Below are 25,227 nucleotides of genomic sequence, written 5' to 3' on the forward strand. Positions count from 1 at the left end.
CTGTTTAAGGGAAATGATTAAGAAGATAATTCCTCTTTATCTTATTGCTAACCAATTTGGGTAATCGTAAATTAACCTCTTTAAGCAGGTGGGTCTAGATTAAGAATTTATTTGTACAAATACATTACCAGCACCACCTCACACAAATTCTATTAAAGCAAAGCAAAGTATACGACTAGTAAGAGTTAAAGGATGCAACTTTAAATGAGTACATTTGTCTTTGTGAAAATATCCTCTTAAATTTACTTAGTGAGTTCCCTTTCGGCTTTTCTGCTTGTTTATATATCATTACTTGATGAATGGGTGGAAAAGCTGAGGGAGGGAGATGTTGTAAGTAGCTACACTTAGGGAATCAATCATAATAAATTTAATACATCTTTGAAATGATAATGCAATGAGCCATTTTGCAGAAACTGTCTTCTCTCCAAATTTCTCAAGGACATATATTATCTGTTCCATGGGAGGAAGGGAAGAAGAGTGGAAGGGATACTGTGTGTACTCTGAGAGAAAGAATAATAGTCTGCAACTCAGGATAAAGGATATAAAATACAACAAAAATGCAACAGTAGATACAACTTAGAAACCAGTTTACTTTGCTGCAAACAAAGGGACAAGATATTGTACAATATATAATAAAAAGTACAGCATAATACAAGTGCCACTAATAAAAGAAACTTAAGAAGACTTAAAAATGCTTATTTGTAATATATAGATAGATAGATATATACACACACTGCAACAAAAAGCCACAATAAATACAGGATTTCCCATGTCATTCATAATAAATATTGAAAATATAAATACAGAAGATAACAGCTAATATGAATAAATTATTACAACATAAGATCCAGGTTAAGTTCTGTTGAGTATAATTATAATTGTAGCTTATTTTCTATACCCTTTGGCATCTTTGATGTCCTAACTCATAGAAATCAATCTGGAAACTGACATACAAATGACATCATAGTGTAAAATGACTGTATGGATTACAATTTGACTTTCTTCCCATTCAACCTGTACAAGTCATTGGATTGAACATAACAGTAATTAGATGTTCGTTGAAGTACATGAAGTATTGAGTAAAATCATAAAAATCAACTAAAGATAAAAAACCAATCATAAATGTCAAAAATACTTTTTACAGTGCAGTGGCTTTTCTGGTTTTTAAAGTTCCTATTATTTTCTTTTTCTTTTTGCCAATATCATACAAATAGACCAAAACCACAAAAAAATTAAAAAATAAACACCAAATGCTTTCAAAAGACTTTGTTTGTATGAGGACCATGTCTAAAATCTGAATGATTCCACAGAGACAGAAAGATAACACCTAAGTCCTTTGGATCATTTGATCAACCAATACATTCAGCTCCTACAGATCACAGAATTTCCAAATGTGCCACATTTCCAAAGCAGCTGGAAAATGAGGACACAGTCACTTTCTAAGACTATGATCAGGATAAAGACACAGCAAATGGTGACATCTGTCTATGGAACCCATTACACACATTTATTTTAAATGGGGAAAATGTAGCTTTGACCATGTAAATGACCTTTCCTATCAAATTGAGATACCCTGTGACACTAAGGAAAACACACTGAAATAACAAAGTGCCATTTTCTGCATTAACCAGTACATATGCATTAATAGTTCTATCTTAAGAGGCTATTACACCAGAAATGCGACAATCTTATTTTATTTTTTTTAAAAGCAGATCAACTTTACTAAGACACAATAAAGGCTGAGGTTCTTAGGAACAGAGTTGTAATCTACAGGTTTAATTTTTATACTATTTCTGTACTGCAAATGTCTAGCTTTTATTATACATCAAACACTTTTGAAACATGTTTCACAAACTATGCCTCAGACTCACTTCCATAGAGGTGTCTAGAGTCAATTAAAACATTAGCCAAATTTTATTCACCATTGAAAATGATGACCATTCTACAGCATTTTTTGAAAGAAACATAAAGGGTTACTTCTCCCTAATGTTATTTGAGGGAAGCAACCGTCTGAATGTGGCTGTTATTTCACTACAGCAGCTGAGTGGGGAGTTAAGCAGCTGTACCTACACTGGAAAAGAACCCATGGAAAGAGGAAATCCTGGATTCAGGTATGCTCTTCAACTCCCCATCAGTTCTGCCTCTGAGTGGGAGTAAAGTGTAAGCAAATAGCAAAGGCTCCAAAAGCACTAGGGGAGTGCCAGAGTCAAGTGACTGAATCAGAAAAACATCACCATCCTCCAGGATTCCTTCCTTCATTTTCAGGTCTTGTCAAAATGACACATTTTCCTGATCCCTGAGAAAGCAAGCAGGACACGAGGACAAAGGCTAGGATCAAAGGTCTGGCTGAGTGGTTCTCCAGAGGCATTTATTCCAGATCAGATGCTTCATGTTGGTCACATCTTCTCCAGGAGTGGAAAAATGTTTAGATTCTTATTTGTCATTTTAGGCTCAAGAAAATTAGTGAGAAGGAATTCATTTAAAAGTAAGAATGTAGAAAGTACCTACATTTTTGTTATGGTAACATCTCCGGAAATTGGATGTCTTAAAAGATCTGGTCAGGGGCTGGGAATATGGCCTAGTGGCAAGAGTGCTTGCCTCATATACATGAAGTCCTGGGTTCAGTTTCCCAGCACCACACATATAGAAAATGGCCAGAAGTGGTGCTGTGGCTCAAGTGGCAGAGTGCTAGCCTTGAGCAAAAAGAAGCCAGGGACAGTGCTCAGGCCCTGAGTCCAAGGCCCAGGACTGGCCAAAAAATAAAAATAAAAATAAAAATAAAATAAAAATAATAATAATAAAATTAAAAAGGTCTAGTCAGTTAAGGATCATGATGTGAAACTTGGGATGGGAAGGAATAGTTACTTTTCCTGACACTACTTGCAGACAGACCCACATTTTGTAAAAATCAGTAAAGACTAAAACTGCTGTAGCCATAGTGGTCAAAATAGGGAGCCTTCTCTGAGTACCTACATCGTTTTTCAAAAATCTGGTTTCTTAGGAGGCTTAGGGAATCAGCACACGCAGTAATCATGAACTGTAGGGGGAAACCCAGCTTCCATGGACTCACCCAATACAATGGCCCAAATTGCCACAACTGTTGCCAGGTGCCTAGTTCACAAAGCTTGGCCAAGTTATTTCTTTATCGTGAGAAAACCTAAGAGAGCTGGATTGGTTGTCAAGGAAACCACTTTCCTTAGAGATGTGAAAAAATAGATGACTATCTGTGGCATTGGGCATGCCTGAGTGACAGCCCTCCCTGGAGGTAGATGGATGAGCCCTAAGACCTCTGGAGATCTTTGAAACTTAGGGCTGTAAAATGTAAAGAACACAGAACAATCTCAAACTTTCCATTATTCACAGAGTTGGTCATTGTGAGTATCCAGAAAGATTAAATTATCTGGAGATACTTGTTGGGCAGGATTAGTGCCTAATAAATTAGGACTCAGTCTTTGCAGTGGATGTGGTACAGAGTTACACAATTATTAAAATCTAAGCTCAATGAAGTTCAGATATGATTTGGACACCACACATCACTAAAAGAAAAACAATGAATTTGAAAAAAAACGAACAAATAATTTATTCCTCATTATAGGTATTTTGGGGTCCCCCCCTTAAAGAGAATTCAGATTTAGATTTTATGAATTTATTTTCTTTCATTTTAAATTAACTATCAAAATTCATATAGATCCTCAGATTTTTTTTTTTAGAGTGCTGGCCTTTTGAAGGGGGAAAAGCTTTATTATCAGTAAAACTGACATTTCTAGTCTTACAAATATAACAAGGCAAATAAAAAACATTCACTCTGTACAGTGATGTATTTATCACAAGTAAAATAACTGCCCACCAGCATGACTGAAATTTTCAAAATCATTTCATTTCCAGTTTTTATGGATGCAAAACCATCTTTATTAAAATCCCAGGTTCTATGTTGAGGTGACTTTTAAATCCCACACTTTAGCTTTCCCATCATTGTCTTAATTTATCACCCCAAGAAGTCAAAATAAAACTCAGAAGTGATTGTTCTTAAAGAGTCACATTGAGTTTGTCACTTTGACAGGTAAAATATTAAAGAAAAGGTCTTTGTCTCAAAAATTCTTTAATTTGACAATAATGCAAGTCATTAGTCCTTTTTAATATGAAGTGAGTTTATATTTTCTAAGACATAATTTTTCTTTTTCTTTTAGAATGCTGGTGGCCTATTTTTGTTTTCTAATGCATGAAATGACCTATAGATGGTAAAATGCAGTAGATGTGGATGTTTGTCAACAGGGGAGCACGATGGGGCTGTGAGGATAGTCATGTTGGCACGGCCTAAGTTTGGGGCATAATATCATTTGTGAACTTTCTAGTGAAATATAACCTAGCCTCACTCTGCTGAAACTTAAGTTCCTAGCAGATACTCCATTCAAATCCCTATCCTGACATTTTGTAATCCTAGTGAACTTTTTTTAATGTGTGTGTGGAAGGTTGCCAGTCCTAGGTCTTGAACTCAGAGTCTGGGCACTGTCCCTAAGCTTTTTTTACTTACAGCCAGTGCTCTACCACTTGACCCACAGCTCTACATCCAGTTTTTTGGAGACAAGAATCACAGGGACTTTCTTGCAGGGATGGCTTTGATTTGAGGCCCTCAGATCTCACCTTCCTGAGTATCTAGGATTACAGATGTGAGCCACTGGCTCCCAGCTTCTAGTGACTTTTTAAATTGCTACTCTTCAGTTAATAAAATCAATTAAATTTTTTAATGCTATACCAAACACCAGGTGGGCTCTGCTGTTTGCAAAGCTGTGACATGTGTTACTATAGGACAAGTTGGCTGATCTCACAAAAAATATGCAATCAGAAATTGCAAAAGTGTACTAGAACTAGGAGTGAAGAATGATCAATATTGAAACGCTGTATGTTGGTTGTGACAAGCACACAGTCATTGATTTTTCCTCTGAGAAGAAGGCGTCCCATTCAAGCTTGGCATTTTACACACTGACTATAGTGGCTCGACGAACTGTTTCCAGAGAGAACAGGAGCAGAGGCCATAGTAAGGAAACACATTAAGTTACATTTCCCGAAATAGAGAGCATCTTATTGAAAAGGAAAGAAAAGAAAAGAAAGGAAAGGAAAAGAGAAAAGGAAAGTAAAATCTGCTGCTGATTTCTAAGGAAGTCAATTTTCCACTTGCTACTTTGATTTTTTGTAACTCCAGTGAAAAGTGAGGGGCGACTAATAACCTGTTTCTGTGCCTGCTTCATGGCAGTGTCTCTGCAACATGGAATGGGATCATTCAATTGAATTACCTGTTTACAAATACAAGTAAGAGTGCTCGTGTCACATATAGTTCCTTCTAAAGTCTCCTGAAAAGTTTCCTGCTGAGCTGCTCCTGAGTGAAGGCCTCTGTAATGGAGGAAAGAAGCAGCACCAAGCTGAAAACTTCTTTTTCCCTCAATTCAGTCCTAGCAGCATCCAAATTTAATTAATAAAGTACAGACATTAGGAGAAGGAAGATCAGGTGAGTTCCATTCATTTAGGAAAAATGAAACAACCTTTGCATTCCAGTTTGACATAATTAAGACAAAAATCAATGACCACTTTTCTAATACCTTTGTAAAATCATATATAAAAGGGCTGGGATTCACTTATTTCATGCCCCTCCTTCTGATCATCATCTCTTTGACAGTAAAATTTCCCCTTCGGTTTGTTTTTTTCTACCCAGACTAATTGTGCAATAAGTATTTGTTAAGAAGCATGCATAATAAATTTTGAATATCAACACTAAATGAAAGTTGATATTGGGCAACCATATTAAAAATTAAAAATCACTGATATGACACAACAATTTACAGGAAATAAACTGAGATATTTTCTTCTTTGAGGAAAGTAAAACAGAATGTTTCCTAGAAGTCATTTGTTAGGAGTAGGTAATTTCAAGGAACATAATCACTTCATATAATCTTTCATTTTGATTCATGTATGAGTCAAGTTTCTATAACTTGAGACTTTTGTGTGGAGAGTAAGTATTGCTGTGCCATTATAACTAAATATTTTATGACTAGAAGGTTAGTTTCCTATTTTATATGTGGCTGGCACAGTGGCCTTTAAAGAGAAACTGCATTATTCCATTCGTCAAAAGGAATGAGGCAAATGAATTTTAACTATTTCTTAATAATTGATAATCCAAACATGGGGAGACAAACTTAAGTAAAACTCTCTTTGGCATCTTTCTCTAAGAAAAGGAAATCAGCCAGGCGTCAGTAGCTAATGCCTGTTATCCTAGCTACTCAGGAGGCTAGGATCTGAGGATCGAGATTCAAAGCCAGCCTGGGCAGGAAAGTCTGTGAGACTGTTATCTCCCCTTAACCACCAGAAAATTGGAAGCGTTCCTGTAGCTCAAATGGTAGAGCAATAGCCTTGAGCTGAAGTGCTCAGGAACAGCACCCAGGCCCAGAGTTCAAGCCTCATAAATGACCCCCCCCCCAAGAAAAAAAGAAAAGAAAATCAAGAATGATAAACAACATGCAGGCTGTTCTTGACATTTGGCTAGCAAATCGATTTGGCCAGGATTATAAGAGGAAATTAATTTCTATTTAAAGATATATGGCTGGTGCTAAAAACAACAGGGTTTAGAGCAATCAACAGTGAATGAATAAAAAGTGTGTATACAAAGACTCTTATTTGGTTAGCTATATTATAGGGTAACACAACAGCTGTAGGTCACATCACTGTGTACTGGAACAAGGATCTTAAATATCCAACTAGCTTGTCTCTAACTTAATCTCCCCCTTTAAAGCTAAGAATAAGTGTAGCACTCTGTTGGGTAGGGGCAGTTTTAGTTGAATATAAAAGCTTTTTATTGATGGGAAAAAGTTCTTGTGTTCTTCCAGTTTTCCTGGGAAAGGAAGTACCAAGGAAATGATTCCATCAATGTTATTTGCAACCTTACCCTATATATTCAAACTATTACTTTAAAAATTACACTTTTTAAAACCACATTTTTAGATCATAAAACTCATCCAGATTCTAGAGTAGGAAAGCTCAAGTATTTGTTACCAGTCACAGCCTAAACTCTGTCTCTATGTGGGTTATACTTGTAGTCCATGTATATATGTGATTTAGGCACAGTGCATGTGGGTATTTTTTATAGGAATCTGTGTATGCGATTTACATATCCATTAGTTAGTTAGTCATATAAAAATTTGGGGGTTATCATATTTAAAAAGCAAATTCTTTTTAGTAGGGTGGTGACTTTCTACCCTAAATGGAAAGATGGAAGGAAATAGCTCTCTCATCGCCCCCACCTCCAAGGCTACAAAATAGCAACCTAGCCAAACATAAAAATAGATGGAGCCTTCAAATAATCTTGTGAAGATCAAGCTTGATAAAAATGAAAATATCTGTCCATTCAGAAACTGGACTGTCATTCTACCCTTCAACTGTGACACAACCAGAGTTGGCTCCTCCCCACTTCCCATGCACTGTGTTCCAAGAACAGCCCAAGAGTGCCTTACATGGAAATCCTTTCAGAGGATATAATGGCCCAGAAGCTAAAGAACATAATTCTTCCATATGCTTGAATGAACAGTAGACTCTTAACCATTTTCTCTTTGGAACTGTGTTTTTGTAGGTTATACCGTCAGAGGGAAAACTGGAGATGAAGCCTTAATGTCTGTAATTTTGCAGATATACAAGAATATAGTACTGAGAAGTGAGCAAGCTCCCATTTAGATTAGAGCTGGACAGGTCATTCAGAAGGAACATTTCTGCCCTCATTACAGCTACCTCCATCATGATAAACCCAAAGCTCTTTTAATGTTGCTATTCATGGCTATACATTTGGCCCAGAGTTGGGTCCAGAGAGTCAGGAACCAACCACACAGAACAAGAGCTGCCAAGCAAACCGGTTTCTCCCACATCAAATTTTAGTAGGAACTTTTCCACTGGAGGACTTTTTTCTAGATCAAACATTCTTAAGTTCAACAAAATAAAATAGTATTTTTAAGGAATTGAGACCTACACTATATTTGTATTCACATTTCAAAATACCCAAATCTAAAAGACATGTTTAAAAATGTAATAATGTCATTAAATAGCAAGGCATGTTTGTATTTTGAAGGAGTCTTAAAATGTGAAATGATAGAATAACACAGGTCAAAAATGGGAAACATATTTAGCATAAATATACTGCATTGAGGGGAAAAAGATAGAACAAGCTATTTAGTTTCCTAAATTAATTTACAGAAAAGAGGTTTCTAAAAGTCCTCCGATGAAGCAAGTGCAGGTAATCTATAGGCAGGAAGTGCATGTGAGGTAATTAGAAAGGCTGCAATGCACTCTGGACTGCTTTGCTAATTGTCCCAGGCAATATGAATCAAACTGTGTCAGAAAAGTAAGGCCTAGTTGAGTATTTGGGTAAAGGCCTCCCTTCGATCAGCTAGTCACTAAGTGGCCATCTCACGGTATGTTTTTTGTAAGGATGATTGATTGCACTGTAGAACGGGCTGGGCTGGCTGCTGAGATCCTGGTCTTCCGTGTCTCCTCAGCCTCCTATGTGTTTACTGAGTTAGGTCCTCAGGATGGTGAGAGAGAACAGCAATTTTCTTTTCTTCAGAAGCATCATAGAATGATTCCTTGATTTTTTTTTTTAAAAAAAGTATGAATCTTATAATAATAGTTACAGAACTTTTTTTTTTTTTACTTCAAAGAATTCTCAGTCCCCACTCCACAGAAGGTACTGTGAAGGGGCACTAAAGTGCATTTTGATATCGGGGGTAGAGTTTAAAGGTGCTGTCCAAGCTAAGAACCAAGATGACACTGGTTTTTTTTTTTCCCCAAAAACCCAAAAATAATAATTAAGAAAAAAAAAACAAGAAAAGAAAAAGAAAGGCAATTCCTTCTACCTCCATCTAGGGAGACAGCTGAGGGAGGGCAGCGAACTGCACCCTCCCTAGAGGATTGTCCTAAGTCTTAACTTTAGAGAAAACTGTGTAAAGACCTGCACACATAGACTCATTTATGTGTCCCAAATAGCAAAAATAGGCCTTTTTCATCCTTAAGAAAGTATTTGCAATCTGTTCAGTCATGTTCATAAAAACAGGAGTGGATTCCCGATGCAGTCCTTGTGGGCATGCTCTGTGGTGCTAGCCATGTTTGTATCTTCAGCTCGTGTGAACGTGCTGCTGCTTGTTTGCAACAAAACATGACTCCTAAACTACCACAAATAAAATACACATGAAACAAGTAAATCATTTTTTGACAATAATTACTTTTACATGAAAAAGTCACCATCATCTTCAGATATATCGAAAATTAAGCCTCTAAAATCTTACTATTTTTTCTAGTTTTAGTGAACAATCTTGCACAGGCCCGATATTCCAAAACTTGGAGCTCTGATCTGCACTGCTTGGCAGGTTTCACACAGTTTGACAGGTAGGCAACTGTGAGATATGCATTTCTAAAATGTAGCATATTCTATCAAAACAGTCTGAAATCTTTTAAAATCCCCATAACGACTGTATTTGTGCAATGCCATACTCAGGAAGCTAGAAAGGAGAACACAAAATAAGGTCTGGAAGTTTAATCACAGGCCAAGTTTTCTTAGTCTTCGGTTTAAATAACCAAGGAGATTCAATTAAATACAGTGCCTTAAATAGGAGAAGAGCTGATCCTATAATAGAATAAATTAAGCAACTAGACAGGAACAGTCTCCACCACAGGTGATTTGATGCACTCTTCATGCAATCTGCTCTTTTCTGCAAGGCTCAAAGGATTTTCAGCAGGATGCTCTGAAATATGACTGTCACCATTCAATGTGGAGACAAACGCTTCCTGGGAAGGGCCTTTCAAGTATGAGTGAAATTCCACTTGTGGATGATTAGACCTGTGCTCAGGATACAAGCTATTGCAGGGCACCCCATTTTCATTTTCAGAAGAGGAGCAGCAAACGATTACAGAGGGGTTGGCAGCTGGGTAGTGGGAGGCATTATAGGCCTCTTCTGCTTGTCGGGCATAGTCAACAAATTGCTCTGGGGTCATGGTATAAGGCACCAACGAAAGGGTACCATTTTTGACAGTATCTCTTTCAGAATAGTTCTCAGAGATCTGGCTAGGAGTTCCTGGAATGTGGTTATCTATTTGGTAATACAGAGGTGAAGAGTTGGCATAAAAAGACGCATTTTTTGTGTGGCTTTCATGAACAGCAGTGCCATCAGAGTAACAAAGGACTGAAGGGAGAGGGACAACTTCAGCATGGGTGCCCAAACCTTCCACATAGCTGTCTCTTTTGTCCTCCTCCTCTTCCTCCTCTTCCTCCTCCTCCTCTTCCTCCTCCTCTTCCTCCTCCTCCTCTGATTCGCTAGGGGCCAGGCTCTGTGTGCTGGAATCCGTGACTCCACTGCAAAAACTGCTTCCATCCTCCTCCTCCTCCTCTTCTTCATCTCCTTGGCAATCTAACTCCTCCGCAGACTGCAGGTGCAGCACTGCAGCCTGGGGTTCTGTCTCAATCTCAAAATTGTCTGCAATGGCATAGTCTACAGAGTGAGCCACAGGGCCCATGGCACTGCTGTGAGCACTTAATTCGCCATGGCAGCCGTTCAGGGTTGAGATTTGCTGCTCTCGGTTTTTCTCCAGTTCAAGTTTCATTATGGTGTGCAAAAAGTGAGTCCGGACACGGATAGGATTAAATTCGATTCTACCTGCGGTGTTACTACATCCTTCTTTCGTGCAGCCACATGGAAAAGACATACGATCCACCTTGGAAGGAAGAATATGGATTAGTATTAGGGGACTACTCTACTACAAACCACATACAAATCTAAAACCTCTCAACAGGGCTGGGAATGTGGCTTAGTGGTAAAGTGCTTGCCTTGTATACATGAAGCCCTGGGTTCAATTCCTCAGCATCACATAGGTAGAAAAAAAACTGGAAGTGGTGCTGTGGCTCAAGTGGTAGAGTACTAGCCTTGAGCAAAAAGAAGCCAGGGACAGTACTCAGGCCCTGGGGCTAGAGCCCCAGGACTGACAACAAAAAAAAACAACCAACAAAAAAGAAAACTAAAACCTCTCAACAACCCTTTTGAATTAAGTAATCCAACTCAAGTCCACTCATGTCAGAGCAAATGACAGTCCAACTGCAAGCAGAAAGGAAAGGGAAAATAGACTTGAGTCAGGAGGATTAACTCAGTTTTAAGCCTAGATTTTTTAAAAGGGATTTTAAATGTTAGTGTCTATTTTTTATTTAATTGACCTTCTCCAATGCTTGCTTCAATTAGATTCACCGTTGTAACGTCATGCTCATGTTTAAGCCGTGGCTCTCCCTCTTCCCTCTTCCCTCCACGAAAGGGCAAGCTTCTTGACAGAATTGGATATATTTTTTATTGAAACTCCAGAACTGTGAGTGATTGGGATTTCGACCTGAAGGGTGTTCAACAAGTGTCATTGGACTGACCACTTCACTTAGCCAGTTAAGTATAATTCTGAGCTACCTGTAAGTACTCAGGATATTTGTCAAAGGTTCAGACTGCAAACCAACCTGTAGGCAGACCAGAATGCAAGCAATAGAGAAAAAAGTTCCTGCCTCCCAACTTTTCCAGGGACAGAGAAGTTCCTGGGCTTTGGAGAAGGGCAACTCCTATGAAGTTCCTGTTACCTTAACAGAAAGTAGCAAGGTGATTGTGGCAGAGAATCATAAACTCAGAGTCAAACTTCACTGGGCTAAAACTTAGCAATACTGTTTTACTCAATCAGAGGCCACATGCCTAGTGTTTGAGGCTGTGGGCTCTGTCTACTGTTACACACACACACACACACACACACACACACACACACACACAGAGCAGATGTCAGAGCCAATATCTGTAACAGTTAATATTACTCATATATCTGTTTTCTATGAACCCCAAAGCAACTTTCTATGCCTAAGCAACTGTTCAGCTGATGAGATCTGAACTTTTTTAAAAAACCTTATTTAGTGGCTCTCTTCATTGAAAAACCTGTGTCTGCATACAATAAGAGCAGCTGTAGATAGTAACCAGAGACTCATTTAGTCCAGGGATTGATAAACTTCTTTCTTTTAATCAGTTTTAACCTTTAAGGTGTATTTGGTTGTTTCTGTTGTTGTTATTTGTTTGTTTTGGTGGGGGAGAAATGGTCCTTGAACTCAGGGTTGGTGCACTGGCCTTGAGCTTTTTTGCTTTTTGGTAATTAACTGAAGATAAGAGTCTCATGGATTTTTCTGTCTGAGCTGATGTCAAACCATAATCCTTAGATCTCATCCTCTTGATACAGGCATGAGCTACCAGTGTCTAGCTAACCTTTAAGTTTTAAAAGATGTAATCAGCCAGATGAGAATGGTAGGGAATCATTTCCAACATTCATCATGTAAGCTCAAAATTTAGGTTCTTCCCTGGGTGGTGGGGGGGGGGATTAAACAGTTTATTTTCTGTTTGCAAGATCATTCTCAAGTTGTGAGAATTTTCTTTCCATGATTTTCATTTCTTATATTCCTCTGTTCAATCTTGGATGCTACAATCAGACCGACAGAAAGAGGGCACTCTACTTGCTAAGGAACTATTAGCAGCAGGAGTAACTGCAAAAGTAAACTGTGGATCTGTACATCACTACCACCCCCCTCAATGGGCAAAAAAAATGTTTGAGGGCCGTATGGTCCTTTTGATATTAAGCTGTGATGCAGAAATATGAAAGCAGTTGCAAACAAGAGGTAAAGCAGTAGCAAGCAGAGAAACAAGCAGACAAACTGGCATTGCCCCAATAATATTTTGTGTATAAAAAGATTTAGTCTGTGAGTACATAGGTTGTCAACCCCTGGCCTTATCTAACCTACGTATTTTAGAGCTAAACTGAGCTCAGAGGGTTTACCTGCTTGCCCATTTCAATCAACTGGTAAGTACCAATCACAAGAGCACAACTCGGATTTTCTTAGGTCTAGATCTAGTAACTTCCCCCCTAGTCTGTTCTGCCTCTGGTGATCCATTCAACTTCATGGGTTCAGGTCTACTCATTTTCCACTGAGTCCATTTTGACACCTTGTTGATGGATCAGAAAGTACAAATATAAATGTTAGGGATGTCGTGCTCTCCCTCCTGGAGTATTTTGAGAAAAGCCACAGCACACTGGCTTACCAAATTATTTCCAAGAGCAAATAATTTCAATTCACTTAACTGTAATTGGGGTTGCCTTTCACAGTTTGTCTCCTGCATGTAAGAATTTTCTGAATGTTCTTGAATTCATATTTCTTTCCCCCTGATGACAACATTTTCTTCCCCACCTATTACATGCATCATGAACACTCAGGGCACGATAGATACTGCAATGCGCATCCTTACCTGACACTTAATGCCTGCAAGGCTACAGGTGCAGGTTTCAGGATCACAGAACACTCTGCAGTCACAGCCACAGTCCTCCCGTGATAGACGGATAGCTCTCAGCTCATGCTTTTCTTCGACATCGATCTTTTTCACTCCAGAAGCTCTCAACAGGGCTCTTCGCTTTTTTGTCGGCAGAGGTTGTAGGAAGAAGTACTCATCTACTTCTGTGTTGTCTAAATCAATATCATCATCAGAAATGTCATCCACTGTAAGAGTGCTAGCCTCTTCAGATTCTACTGTGCCATTCTTAGTCATCTAGAAACACAAGGCAGTAAATCAGAGATATTGCATGAGCTGGGTCCACTTCAGCCCTTAGTGAGAGTAGGCCATTACACATCATCATGTCCCCATAACCAATATGTGCTGTGAGCTCAATCATTTCTTCTTTATTTTCTTTTTATGAGAAGTCACAAATAAAGAAAACAAGACATTGAAATGATAGGCTTTTAAATTTTCACTTGTTCAGAAAAACAATGGAAGGGTGATCTTCAGCAAATTACATCATATTCAGAAATTGCCATGTTGAATTGAAATTCCTTTGTACAACTACTTAGAGAACATAAAACTTTTTTAATGCACTGTTTACAGAAGACTGTTAATTAAAACTCCTAAGCTCCTAATGTCAGTACTTACAGTTTGAGAATGGGACAGTTAAATGAGTATTTACTCATTTACCAAAGATGCTGGCTACCCATCACTGAAAGCTCGGTTTAACTTCACTTCATAATGGGCATCTCTGATGTTAGAGTAAATGTGTTCTGGTTAGAATGGCATCTGAGTGGCAGCTGCTAACACCTCATTTGGCAAACACAATGTCCTTGAAATAATGAGTCTGTCTTTTAGGTTCCAGAAAAAAATAAGAACATGCACACAGGAAATAAAGTTATGTTGCCCTGTGCTATTGGGATTACAAACATGATTATCCTACAGAACAGTCCAAGAATGAGGTCTTGATATGAAGCAATCAGTCAGGATGATGTGCTCCCAGGAACACCAGGACAGAAGGTAGTGCTGGCTCATGGTCTCCAACCTACAACTAAATAATAAACTTGGTCCTCAAAGGGGTTCATACTTACCTTAGCCCAAAGCTATACCTTCTCTGGTATAATAGCTCATGAAGACAACTGTTTCTCACATACTTGTGACTATCTGGCTTCTATTTATTTTCTTCTCTAAATTAATCTCATCTATCACTAAGCCCTGAATCAGTATCTCTTTCTTACTGTTACTACCACATCTTGTTTCCTTCATACAAAACCATTTAGGAGAGCTGGGATGTAGCTCAGTGGCAAAGCACTCCCCAGTACCAAAAAAGAAAAGACACACACACACACACACACACACACACACATTTAGGAAGAGATAATTCTCTATATGAGCAACTTACTCTTTTACCTGAGGAGAAGCACAGAAATATATGCAGCAACTCCATAAGAAATAAATCATAAAATTTTATACTACAAAAGCTATTTTATTGAGGATTTCAATGTATTAATTCCTAATCTTCATTGATTACACTGATTACTATGTTTGGTAATCTTAATAACTAGTACACTATTTATCTTCAATAAGTGATCTTCAGTAAACCATTAAAATACTTTCTTGATTTCTGACATCATTAACTTATCATAGGGGAAAAAATCCAACATTCCAATAAGAATATCATAATTGAATATGTTAAAGAACAAATCGAAGATTCGTAGAGGAAACAACATAGGAGCAAGTACATGTTAAAAACACATTACAGGGCTGGGGATATGGCCTAGTGGCAAGAGTGCTTGCCTTGTATACATGAGGCCCTGGGTTCGATTCCCCAGCACCACATATACAGAAAACGGCCAGAAGTGGCGCTGTGGCTCAAGTGGAAGAGTGCTAGCCTTGAGCAAAAAAGAAGCCAGGGACAGTGCTCAGGCCCTGAGTTCACCGCCTAGGACTGGCAAAAAACAAAACAAAACAAAACAAAACAAAACAAAAACACATTACAAAGAGTCCTGATATTTACTGTCAAAAACCACTTAAATAAGTTTGTTAATATTTTAGAGTTTTACAGCTCAAACCTACGACCTTACAAAGACAGACATTCCTCTCTTTGTTTCTTTGTTTGCTCCTTTTTATGTAGTCCTTTGTCATTTCTTTTATTTTTGTTACTGCTGGTATTGGGGTTTGCACTCAGGACCTGCTAAGCTGGTACAGTCTCAATGAGCTGTAACTTTATTCCTGTACTTCACTGGTTTGTAGATTAAGTCACACTTTGCCTGCCAGATGTGCTACTGCTCTGTGATCCACCTACTTTAGGCTTCACAGTCCATGGGATCAGAGTCATACCCCACCCAGTCCAAATTCTCTCCATGGAGATGAAATCTCTCTGACTTCTCAACCAGAACTGGCTTGCTACCACACTCCTTCCAAACACAGTCTCCTGTGTAGCTTAGGAAGATGGGAATATGCCATGGTGCCCAGGAATGAATTGAGAAGGACTTTCAAAAACTTACTGCTCAGGGTGGCTTTGAACTCAAGTAGCTAAAACTTTAGGTATGAGCAGTATTTCTTTTGGTACATTTCTTTACTTATGCATTCCCATTTAAATTGTAATGTCCACTATTAAGATCTTGATTTTAATGTGATATGATATGATAATTCTGCTTTCCTAATAAGCAGCGTATTTCTATCTGTAACGATTTGATTTTCTAAGGGATGTAAGTGTATAATTACCTAACACACCCAATCTGTAACAAAGCTGTGTGAATAAGCAAGAAGTGTTCTCTTTCCCATCTTTATACTCTTAGGCACTCAGATTTATTTAAATTAATTCTTGGCTTGCCTATGTAAACTTCAGCAAGCATCTGACTCTGCGGCACATGAGGACAGAAAGAATTAGGTTAATAAGATTCATTTCAATGCTTTCTTCCTACTTAAGCTCCATATTCTAGGAATGTTTATGTTTTGTAATGTAAGTAAACAGTATAACAACAAAATCTCCAATTTCTATCAACAGGGCTGGAACTTTTTAAATATTGCAATTGGATAATACATGCAATCTAAAAATGAATACAAAGAGATTTCAGCAAATATGTGAAATAAGCATATCAAAAATTTTAGGGCAGAGTCAGGCAACAAGGAGACTGAGATCTGAGGATTACAGTTAAATGCTATCCCAGGCAGGAAAGTCTTTGAGACTCTTATTTCCAATTAACCAACAAAAATCCAGAAGTGGGGCTGGGAATATGGCTTAGTGGCAAGAGTGCTTGTCTCTTATACATGAAGCCCTGGGTTCGATTCCCCAGTACCACATATACAGAAAACGGTCAGAAATGGTGCTGTAGCTCAAGTGGCAGAGTGCTAGCCTTGAGCAAAATGAAGCCAGGGACAGTGCTCAGGCCCTGAGTTCAAGGCCCAGGACTGGCAAAAAAAGAAACAAAAAAAAACCCAGAAGTGGAAGCTTGGCTCAAGTGGTAGAGCACCAGCCTTTAGCAAAAAAGGCCAAACAAGAGTGCAAGAGTCTGAGTTCAAACCCCTGGATCAGCACACCTGCCAAACGAAACAAAACAAAATAACCCCCACCCCAAACTGAGTAACATGAAAACTGTCACTTAACAATTTAAGAAACAAGTCATTGCATATTAAGTACTATTTTGGTTTACTACAAATGAAAATGCTCTTAGAAATAAAATCTGCATCATTTATTTTCATGTATTTAAATTACAATAGACTTCAATTAAGAATCTAAATTCCTCACACATAGCTTTGTACTGTTTTCACTCTTGTTTTGAAACCTACAGAAATCCTAACATAGATTGTCAAAAGCTGACATGAATGTAGAATTCACCTAGCAGGGTTCTGTCCTCAACTCTTCAAGATCATTTCCACTGCAAATGGAATATTCTACCTCAGAATGGCTGACTGGCTCGTCTTTCCCTCCTCAGAGCTGTGGTTGGTATGCTGCTTTTGCAACATGTTCTTGGCTGTGCCCTAAGAAGCTTTGTCCAGCCCTTTCCCCAGGATGCGTTCATGTTCTCCCTTACATCTCAGACCCAAACTCCTGAGTTTAAATGTTTTCAAATGCAGTTTCTAAGATGAATGCAGTATGAAAGAAGTCACTGATGCTCTAGTAGTGTGTGTGTGTGTGTGTGTGTGTGCGCACGTGTGCGCGCACACTGGTATCAAGGCTTGAACTGTCCCTTCACTTTTTGCTAAAAGCTGGTGTCTTACTATTTAAGCCACATTTGTACTTCTGGATCTTTGCAGAAATAAGATATTTCTGTCCAGGCTGGCTTCAAACCATGATCCTCAGAAGTCTGGAGTAATTTAAAAAACAGGCATGAGCCACTGGTGTCTTGCAGAGTGTTCTATTCTTGTTCACCAAGTGATATCTACTATCCAGTGCAATAAAATCAAGAGATGTCTTTGATGAGCCTGGGTTGCCCCAAGTACTGCTGAATTCTTCACTCCATGACAATTTTTATTCCAAAGGATATCCATTTTGTACAATATGCTATTCCCTCTTGACACAAATCTTTCCTTTAAATGTCTTTTCTATCTGAAAACATAACCATTGATGAAATTTTTAGATTTTAGTTCAAATGGACCCTCCCCACTTGATACATCAATCAGCTTCTGATTCACCATGATCTCTCTAAGACATACTTAGAGAATCTAATTCCCTAACTCCTGTTTCAACATACATTCTCCACTTCTCCTAACTAGATTATAAGGTTCCTATGATACTTGATAAAACGCATAGAATTAAACATAAAGTGTTTAAACATCTGTTTAGAAAATAACATATTCAAAAACCTTTCAAATGCTTGGTCTATTTTTTTTTTTGGTACACATGCTTATCTAGGAATTGGACCCTATCTCATTGAGTGTCCACACTGAGGTGTATATGTAAATGTATATGTACATACACATTTATATACACACTTATATATTTATAGAAATACATATGTATTGGTATATAATGCATATTTATATACAAATGTATACATTATACACACATATACACATACATGAATATATGTGTATATGGTTATACATTTATGTGGATTACATATGTAAATGTGTATGTATATACATACATACATGTATGTGTACATATGTATAGGCATGTACATCTGTTGCTGGCAGGGGTATGAAAAAGAAGACTTTCATACAGAAGCTTACTTAAATCTGAAGACAGCCAGCAGGTAGGTACACAATGGATGTACAAGGGGTCACTCATTTGCAATAATATTTTCAATTGCTTGACATAGGACAAACAATGCATTGATTAACCTACAAATCATCCAAAAGACAGAACTTAAATGAAATGATTTTCTTGGTCTGTAAGCACAACACCCAAAACAAAATAAACAGCATTTTTTTCGGTGAGCAGATTCTCTTTCACTTAGGCTCTATAGATGATTAGCAATAACTTGACTCACAATTTTATCTATTGATCCTTACCTTGTATTTTCCCTACTATATTTGTTGGCATTTTTCAATATCATATTGTAAGGATCTTAAGTCATATGTGCATGCATGAGGATGTGTTGCTTTGAACCAACCATGACCCTAAACCTGAGATTTATATCCTAAGCCACTGTATAAACTTATCTGAGCAATACTCTTAAAATAAAAAGCACAATAACTTGTTTTATGTAGATCCAATTAAAACATGTTGATTTTGCAATTTTGTTCCATGCATAAACATGAGTAAAATACTCCCAAAGCCTGGTAGAAAACTCCATTTTACCTATTTATACATAGTTGAAGAATAGGAAGGAAAGAAAATAGACCAAAAGGCAAACTAGGTTCAAAGACAAAGCAGAAATATCTAGTTTCTGTTCTGATTGCATCATCTCTTTCAAGGAAAAAATTGAGCAGAGTGATTCCCAGACTGCTCTGAATAAAATACAGAACACCCAAAAGAAATTTTGCATTCAAAAATTTCTTTCCATATCATATTATAGATATATTCCATTGTCATATCAATAAAATACATTTTTGGTGCAATTAAGTGCCCCAAATAATTACTCAGATTCAAAATAATTATGAGGGCACATACAACAAAATTGTAGGTTGTCTAAAATATTAAAACAAACCAAAAATGAAACAATTCCTTTCAGCAGTCAGATGGCTTACTAGTAACAATATGAATAAAATCTAGCCCTTGGGCTGAGAATATGGCCTAGTGGTAAGAGTGTTTGCCTCATATACATGAAGCCCTGGGTTAGATTCCCCAGCACCACATATATAGAAAACAGCCAGAAGTGGCACTGTGGCTCAAGAGGTAGAGTGCTAGCAAAAAGAAGCCAGGGACAGTGCTCAGGCCCTGAGTTCAAGGCCCAGGACTGGCAAAAGAAAAAAAAATCTAGCCCTTACAAAATTATTAACATGTGAAAGTGAGAAATAAGACTAAAACTCAAATTTGCTTATTTTCTTTGTTATTATCTTTATATATGCTATCTTTTTTTCTCATTTTTCCCTTTTATTGTCAAAGTGAAGTCAGAGGGGTTACAGTTTCATATGTAAGACAGTGAGTACATTTCTTGTTCAACTTGTTACCTCCTCCCTCATCCCCCACTTTCCTCTTCCCCCATGAGTTGTACAGTGGGTTTACACCCAATGGATTTGTAAGTATTGCTTTTGGTATCATTTGTCTTTTTATCCTTTGTCTCTCTATTTTGATATTCCCTTTCCATTTCCTAGTTCTAATATACATATATACAGTATCCAGGGTACTCAGATGAAATACAGTGATAGTGGAAGGTACAACTACACTAAGGGAATATGAGAGAAACAACAACAACAACAACAACAAAAAGGGTACCGTTTCATGTGGCATGTTGAAAATAATGACAACAATGATATAACACTTGTTTCCATAATGTGGAGTTCATTTCACTTAGCATCATCTTATGTGTTCATAATAGCTCAATAGCTATTGGGCTATTGTGATCTGCTATCACTAGCCTAAACCTGAGCTAAATATTCCCTATGAGGGAGACCACAGAGTGTATGTTTCTTTGGGTCTGGCTCACTTCACTTAGTATAATTTTTTCCAAGTCCTTCCATTTCCTTACGAAAGGAGCAATGTCATTCTTTCTGATAGAGGCATAAAATTCTATTGTGTATGTGTACCACATTTTCCTGATCCATTCCTCTACTGAGAGGCATCTGGGTTGGTTCCATATTTTAGCTATGACAAATTGTGCTGCGATGAACTCAAATTCTTTTCCACAAACAGTAGCTGCTGCCTATTGTTATAAAGATGATGCAGTTGATAATATCCCAAGCCAATATATATTTAATACCGGACCTTCAACTTCCTCGTTTGTATCAGTTAACTCACTTAATTTTCACTAAATCTTATGAAGTATTTTTTAATAGTTGGGAAAAAATAGAAACCTGCCAAAATCTTACTGAACAGGTAATTTGTAATGGTTTTTAAAATCAAAGTCAGGCTTATTTCATTTCAAACCTTGAAACAAGGTGAGTAAGAATTCTTAAAACTAATGGTAGAAAACAGTTGAGTGAAAGGAATAAAACAGGCATTGGATTAATGATGTTGATTGGATTGAAGTGCGGATCTCATTGCTGAGGGGCAGCCGGCAAAGAAGCACAACATGGTCCCTTTGAATTAGCTCATTCAGAGGGAAAGGACATGATTCATACAGAGAGAACAAGAGCTCAGAAAGGGTGAAAATAGATACCTCATCAGTTAGTATTTCCCTTTGGGAATCTATTTTGTGTGCATGTGGAAGCAGACTTTGTAATGAAGTTTCCATTAGAAGAAACTTGTCGAAGCTGGCTGAACTAATGTGTGAATCTTGTTCTTCTCAGCCTACTCATTTATGCTAGATTACATTAGTATAGCTCACTAGTGTCTTCACAATATATTAGTCTGTTGATTGGCTTATGTATTTTCTTTACTCTGTTATACTGTGAAAACATTAAGAGCAAAGACTTCTTTGTTCTCCATTTTAAACCTGCAACCTTGAAAATTGCCAGTCTCATAGTAATTGTCAACTAAATGTTTTTCAATCAACAATGAATGAGTTACTATAGAGACTACAAACTATGTAGAGAATAGTTAAGTACAACAAACTATAATGAATTTATAAAAAAAATAGCAGGGAGGAAGAAAAGATAAACATAAAGGCAAGCTATGTGCAAAGACAAAGGAGAATTATCTAGTTTCTGTTTGCATTGTCTTTTTCAAGAAGAAAAAATCTTCAAGCTAGATGTAGGAGAACAGAGATATAAGAAAGAACGAGGTGGGGAAAGAGTATTCAGCTGTTTCATGCAAGCATTCCTAGGCCCAGATGATTTATGCTTAAAGCAATGAAAGAGCTTCAAGTTATAATTGCTCAGTATAACATCTGTGTGGAGTCATGACAAAAGGAATTAAACAATGATCCAAATGGAAATGAATTGTTTTCAGCAATGTTAATTCTGGATAACAATATTCTAGAAACAATTATTTAAACAGATAGCCTTAGTGTGTGTGATAAAGGGGAGCAGTAAATACCAAACTACTGTTAAGGTTCACTAAAGAGAAAATGTCAATTAAAAAATAATCTCTATATATAACCTCAACATGAAAAGTAAGAATAGGGTGCATAAAGCCTTTGGCCTTTACTCCTGGTGATCCCTAATCCCAGACCATCTGGATTAAAATTGGAAATCCAGTCTTTAGAATTTCTTTTCCTTCTATCTCGGACAGAATCTAACTAGGAGAACTACTCATTTCTTGGCTCTAAAAACATTTCTTATGCTCCTACCATAGAAAGATGGAATGTAATCTAATTATTGAAAGCATGGTTGGGTGCACGGCGTTTGGGATATTTGAACAGGGAAAATGTCCCTACAGCCAGAGATGCTCAAATTCCTTTGCACCGTATATGTTGCTAGGAGTGAAGAATGTGCTATATTTATACTTTATCTGTAGCAGTGGCTCATTCAGACTCCATCTTTGATGTATGCCAAGGTAGAGTGATACAAGGATGTTCCTTTTGAGAAACACTACTGTGAACTGACTTCTCACTCATTGCCCTGACCTCTCAAAAGTAATTCTGAGGGCTGGGGATATAGCCTAGTGGCAAGAGTGCCTGCCTCAGATACACAAGGCCCTAGGTTCGATTCCCCAGCACCACATATACAGAAAACTGCCAGAAGCGGCGCTGTGGCTCAAGTGGCAGAGTGCTAGCCTTGAGCGGGAAGAAGCCAGGGACAGTGCTCAGGCCCTGAGTCCAAGGCCCAGGACTGGCCAAAAAAAGTAATTCTGAATCCATCACATTGATGAGAATCTATGGGGTAAGTTTGACACATATTTAGATGATGATGTTTATTAAAATTAAATATAACAGCCAAGCACTGGTGTCTCACGACTATAATAGTAGCTACTGAGGAGGCTGAGATTAAAGGATCTTGGTTTGAAGCCAACCTGGGCAGGAAAGTTATGAGACTTCTATGTCCAATTAATCTCCAAAGCCAGAAGTGGAGGAGTGGTTCAAGTGGTAGAAAACCAGCCTTGAGCAAAAATGCTCAGGGACAATGCCCAAACCCTGAGCTCAAGGTCTAGGACGAGCATGCATGCACGCATACGTGTGCACACACACACACAAGCACACTATATATATATATATGTATATATATATATACATATATATACATATATATAAAACAAAACTTCATTGAGCACATTATAGTATACAGATAGCAGTAAGGAAGATTCTTACCAGGTAGTAGTATAAAATTTTGATTTTACTTGGATTTAAAAATGAAATGAGTTTTAACTTTGTTTGATTAGTTATTTTTCATCTTTAATATTTATTTACTTACTACCAAGTTAATATAGACAAGCAAAATGATCAACATATTGAAAACAACATATATCATGATCAGATTATGTTCTTTCCAAAGATGCAATGATGGCTCAATATATGCTAATCAATAAATATAAAACAATACATAAATAGAATCAAGGAAAAGAACAATATGGCCAACTCAACAAATGCAGGAAAAGACTTTGACAAATACAACATCCTTTAATAATAAAAGCTTTTCAGAAAGTATAAGTAAAAGAACCATAACTCAACATAATAAAAGTTTTATATATAGACCTAAAGCCAGTGTCATATTAAGTGGAGAAAATGTAAAATCATTTCTAAAGTCAGAAATGAGATAAAGATGTTGACTCTGAAAACTTTCACTCAATATAGTACTGGAATTTCTAGTCAGAATAATAAGGAATGTGGAAGAAAGGAAATTCAAATGATCCATTTTTGCTGATATGATTCTATGTGTAAAAACTCCCAGAGATCTCACCAACAAATTCCTAGGTCAGATAAACACTTTTGACAATGTAATGTAATTTAAAATGTAGAACCCAGCAGCTTTTCTATATACCAATAAATGAAGAGGTTATAAAGGAAACCAGGAAAACAATTTCATTTACAATAGAAAAAAATTTTGCTGGAAGTATCACAATACTAGCCACCACCCCCCGCCCCCCCAAAAAATCAGCCTGGCACTAGCACAAAAAGTATACCTGAAGATTAATGGAACACAATAAGAAATCCAAAAATAAACCCACAAAGACACCATCTCGTTTTTGACAAAGAAGTAAAAAAATATACATTAAAGAAATGTATGCTTAAGAAACAGTCCTTGAATGAACCGGCCTGAGAACCAAAGGAATAGAATTGAAGGTCCAGAAATGAACCCACAGACCTATGGCCACCTAATCTTTGATAAGGGAGCCAAAAGAACAAGATAGAAGAAAGCCTCTTTAACAAATGGTGCTGTAGAATTGGCTACACACATGCAGGAAAAAAATCAAATCCAAATGGATCAAAGATCTCAATGTAAAATCAGATACCCTGAAAAGACTACAGGAAGGAATAGGGCTCCTTGACATATGTCAAAACTTCCTTAATAAAGACCCAGAAACACAACAAATTAAAGAAAAGTTGGATAAATGAGATTGTATTAAACAGCAGAGTTTTGGACAGTAAAAAACATAGCTAGCAAGACAAATAGAAAGCCCACAGACTGGGAGAAGATCTTCACTAACTAAACAATAAACAATGACATCATATCTAAAATAGATAGAGCTCAAAAAAATTAACCACCCTCCCAAAATAAATCATCAAAAAACCCTGCCTCATAAGTAAGTGGGCTAAAGATGTAAAGGACTTCTCTAAAGAGGAAATAAGAATGGCCTATAGACACATGAAGAAGTGCTCAACACCTCTGGCCAAAATAGAAATGAAAATCAAAACAACATTGAGGTTCCACCTCACCTCAATTATAAATGGCCATTATCAAGAAAACATTGCCCCATTTGTAAGGAAATGGAAGGACTTGGAAAAAATTATACTAAGTGAAGTGAGCCAGACCCAAAGAAACATGGACTCTATGGTCTCCCTTATTGGGAATAATTAGTACAGGTTTAGGCAAGTCATAGCAGAGGATCACAAGAGCCTAATAGCTATACCCTTATGAACACATAAGATGATGCTAAGTGAAATGTACTCCACGTTATGGAAACAACTGTTATATAACTGTTGTAATTACTTTCAACATGCGATGTGAAACTATAGCTTCTATTATTGATGATCCTCTTGTTACCTGCACTGTCTCTGTATCTTATCTGAGTACATTGGAAACCATGTATACTGGTATTAGAACTAGGAAACTGAAAGGGAATACCAAAATTGAGAGAAAAGGGAATACCAAAATCGAGAGACACAGGGTAAAAAGACAAATGACTACAAAAGCAATACTTGCAAAACTGTTTAGTATAAATCAACTGAACAACTCATGGGGGAAAGGGAAAGAGGGAGGGGGGAAGGGAGAATGAGGGAGG

At 37.4% G+C, this 25,227-nt stretch overlaps 1 protein-coding gene across 1 annotated transcript in view; it reads right to left on the reverse strand.

Moving 5' to 3' along the window:
• Positions 1–6,485: 6,485 nt before the first annotated feature.
• Positions 6,486–25,227, reverse strand: part of Csrnp3 (cysteine and serine rich nuclear protein 3) — a 157,639-nt gene continuing 138,897 nt past the window's right edge. The window contains exons 4-5 of the mRNA XM_048345306.1: positions 13,332–13,628; positions 6,486–10,740 (exon numbers count right to left, since the gene is read on the reverse strand). Of these exons, the coding sequence (XP_048201263.1) occupies positions 9,679–10,740; positions 13,332–13,628 (1,359 nt within the window). The 3' untranslated portion in view covers positions 6,486–9,678. The remainder of the gene's footprint in view (positions 10,741–13,331; positions 13,629–25,227) is intronic.

Source organism: Perognathus longimembris, chromosome 4 (genome assembly GCF_023159225.1).
Source record: "Perognathus longimembris pacificus isolate PPM17 chromosome 4, ASM2315922v1, whole genome shotgun sequence".
Classification (NCBI taxonomy): Eukaryota; Metazoa; Chordata; class Mammalia; order Rodentia; family Heteromyidae; genus Perognathus; species Perognathus longimembris.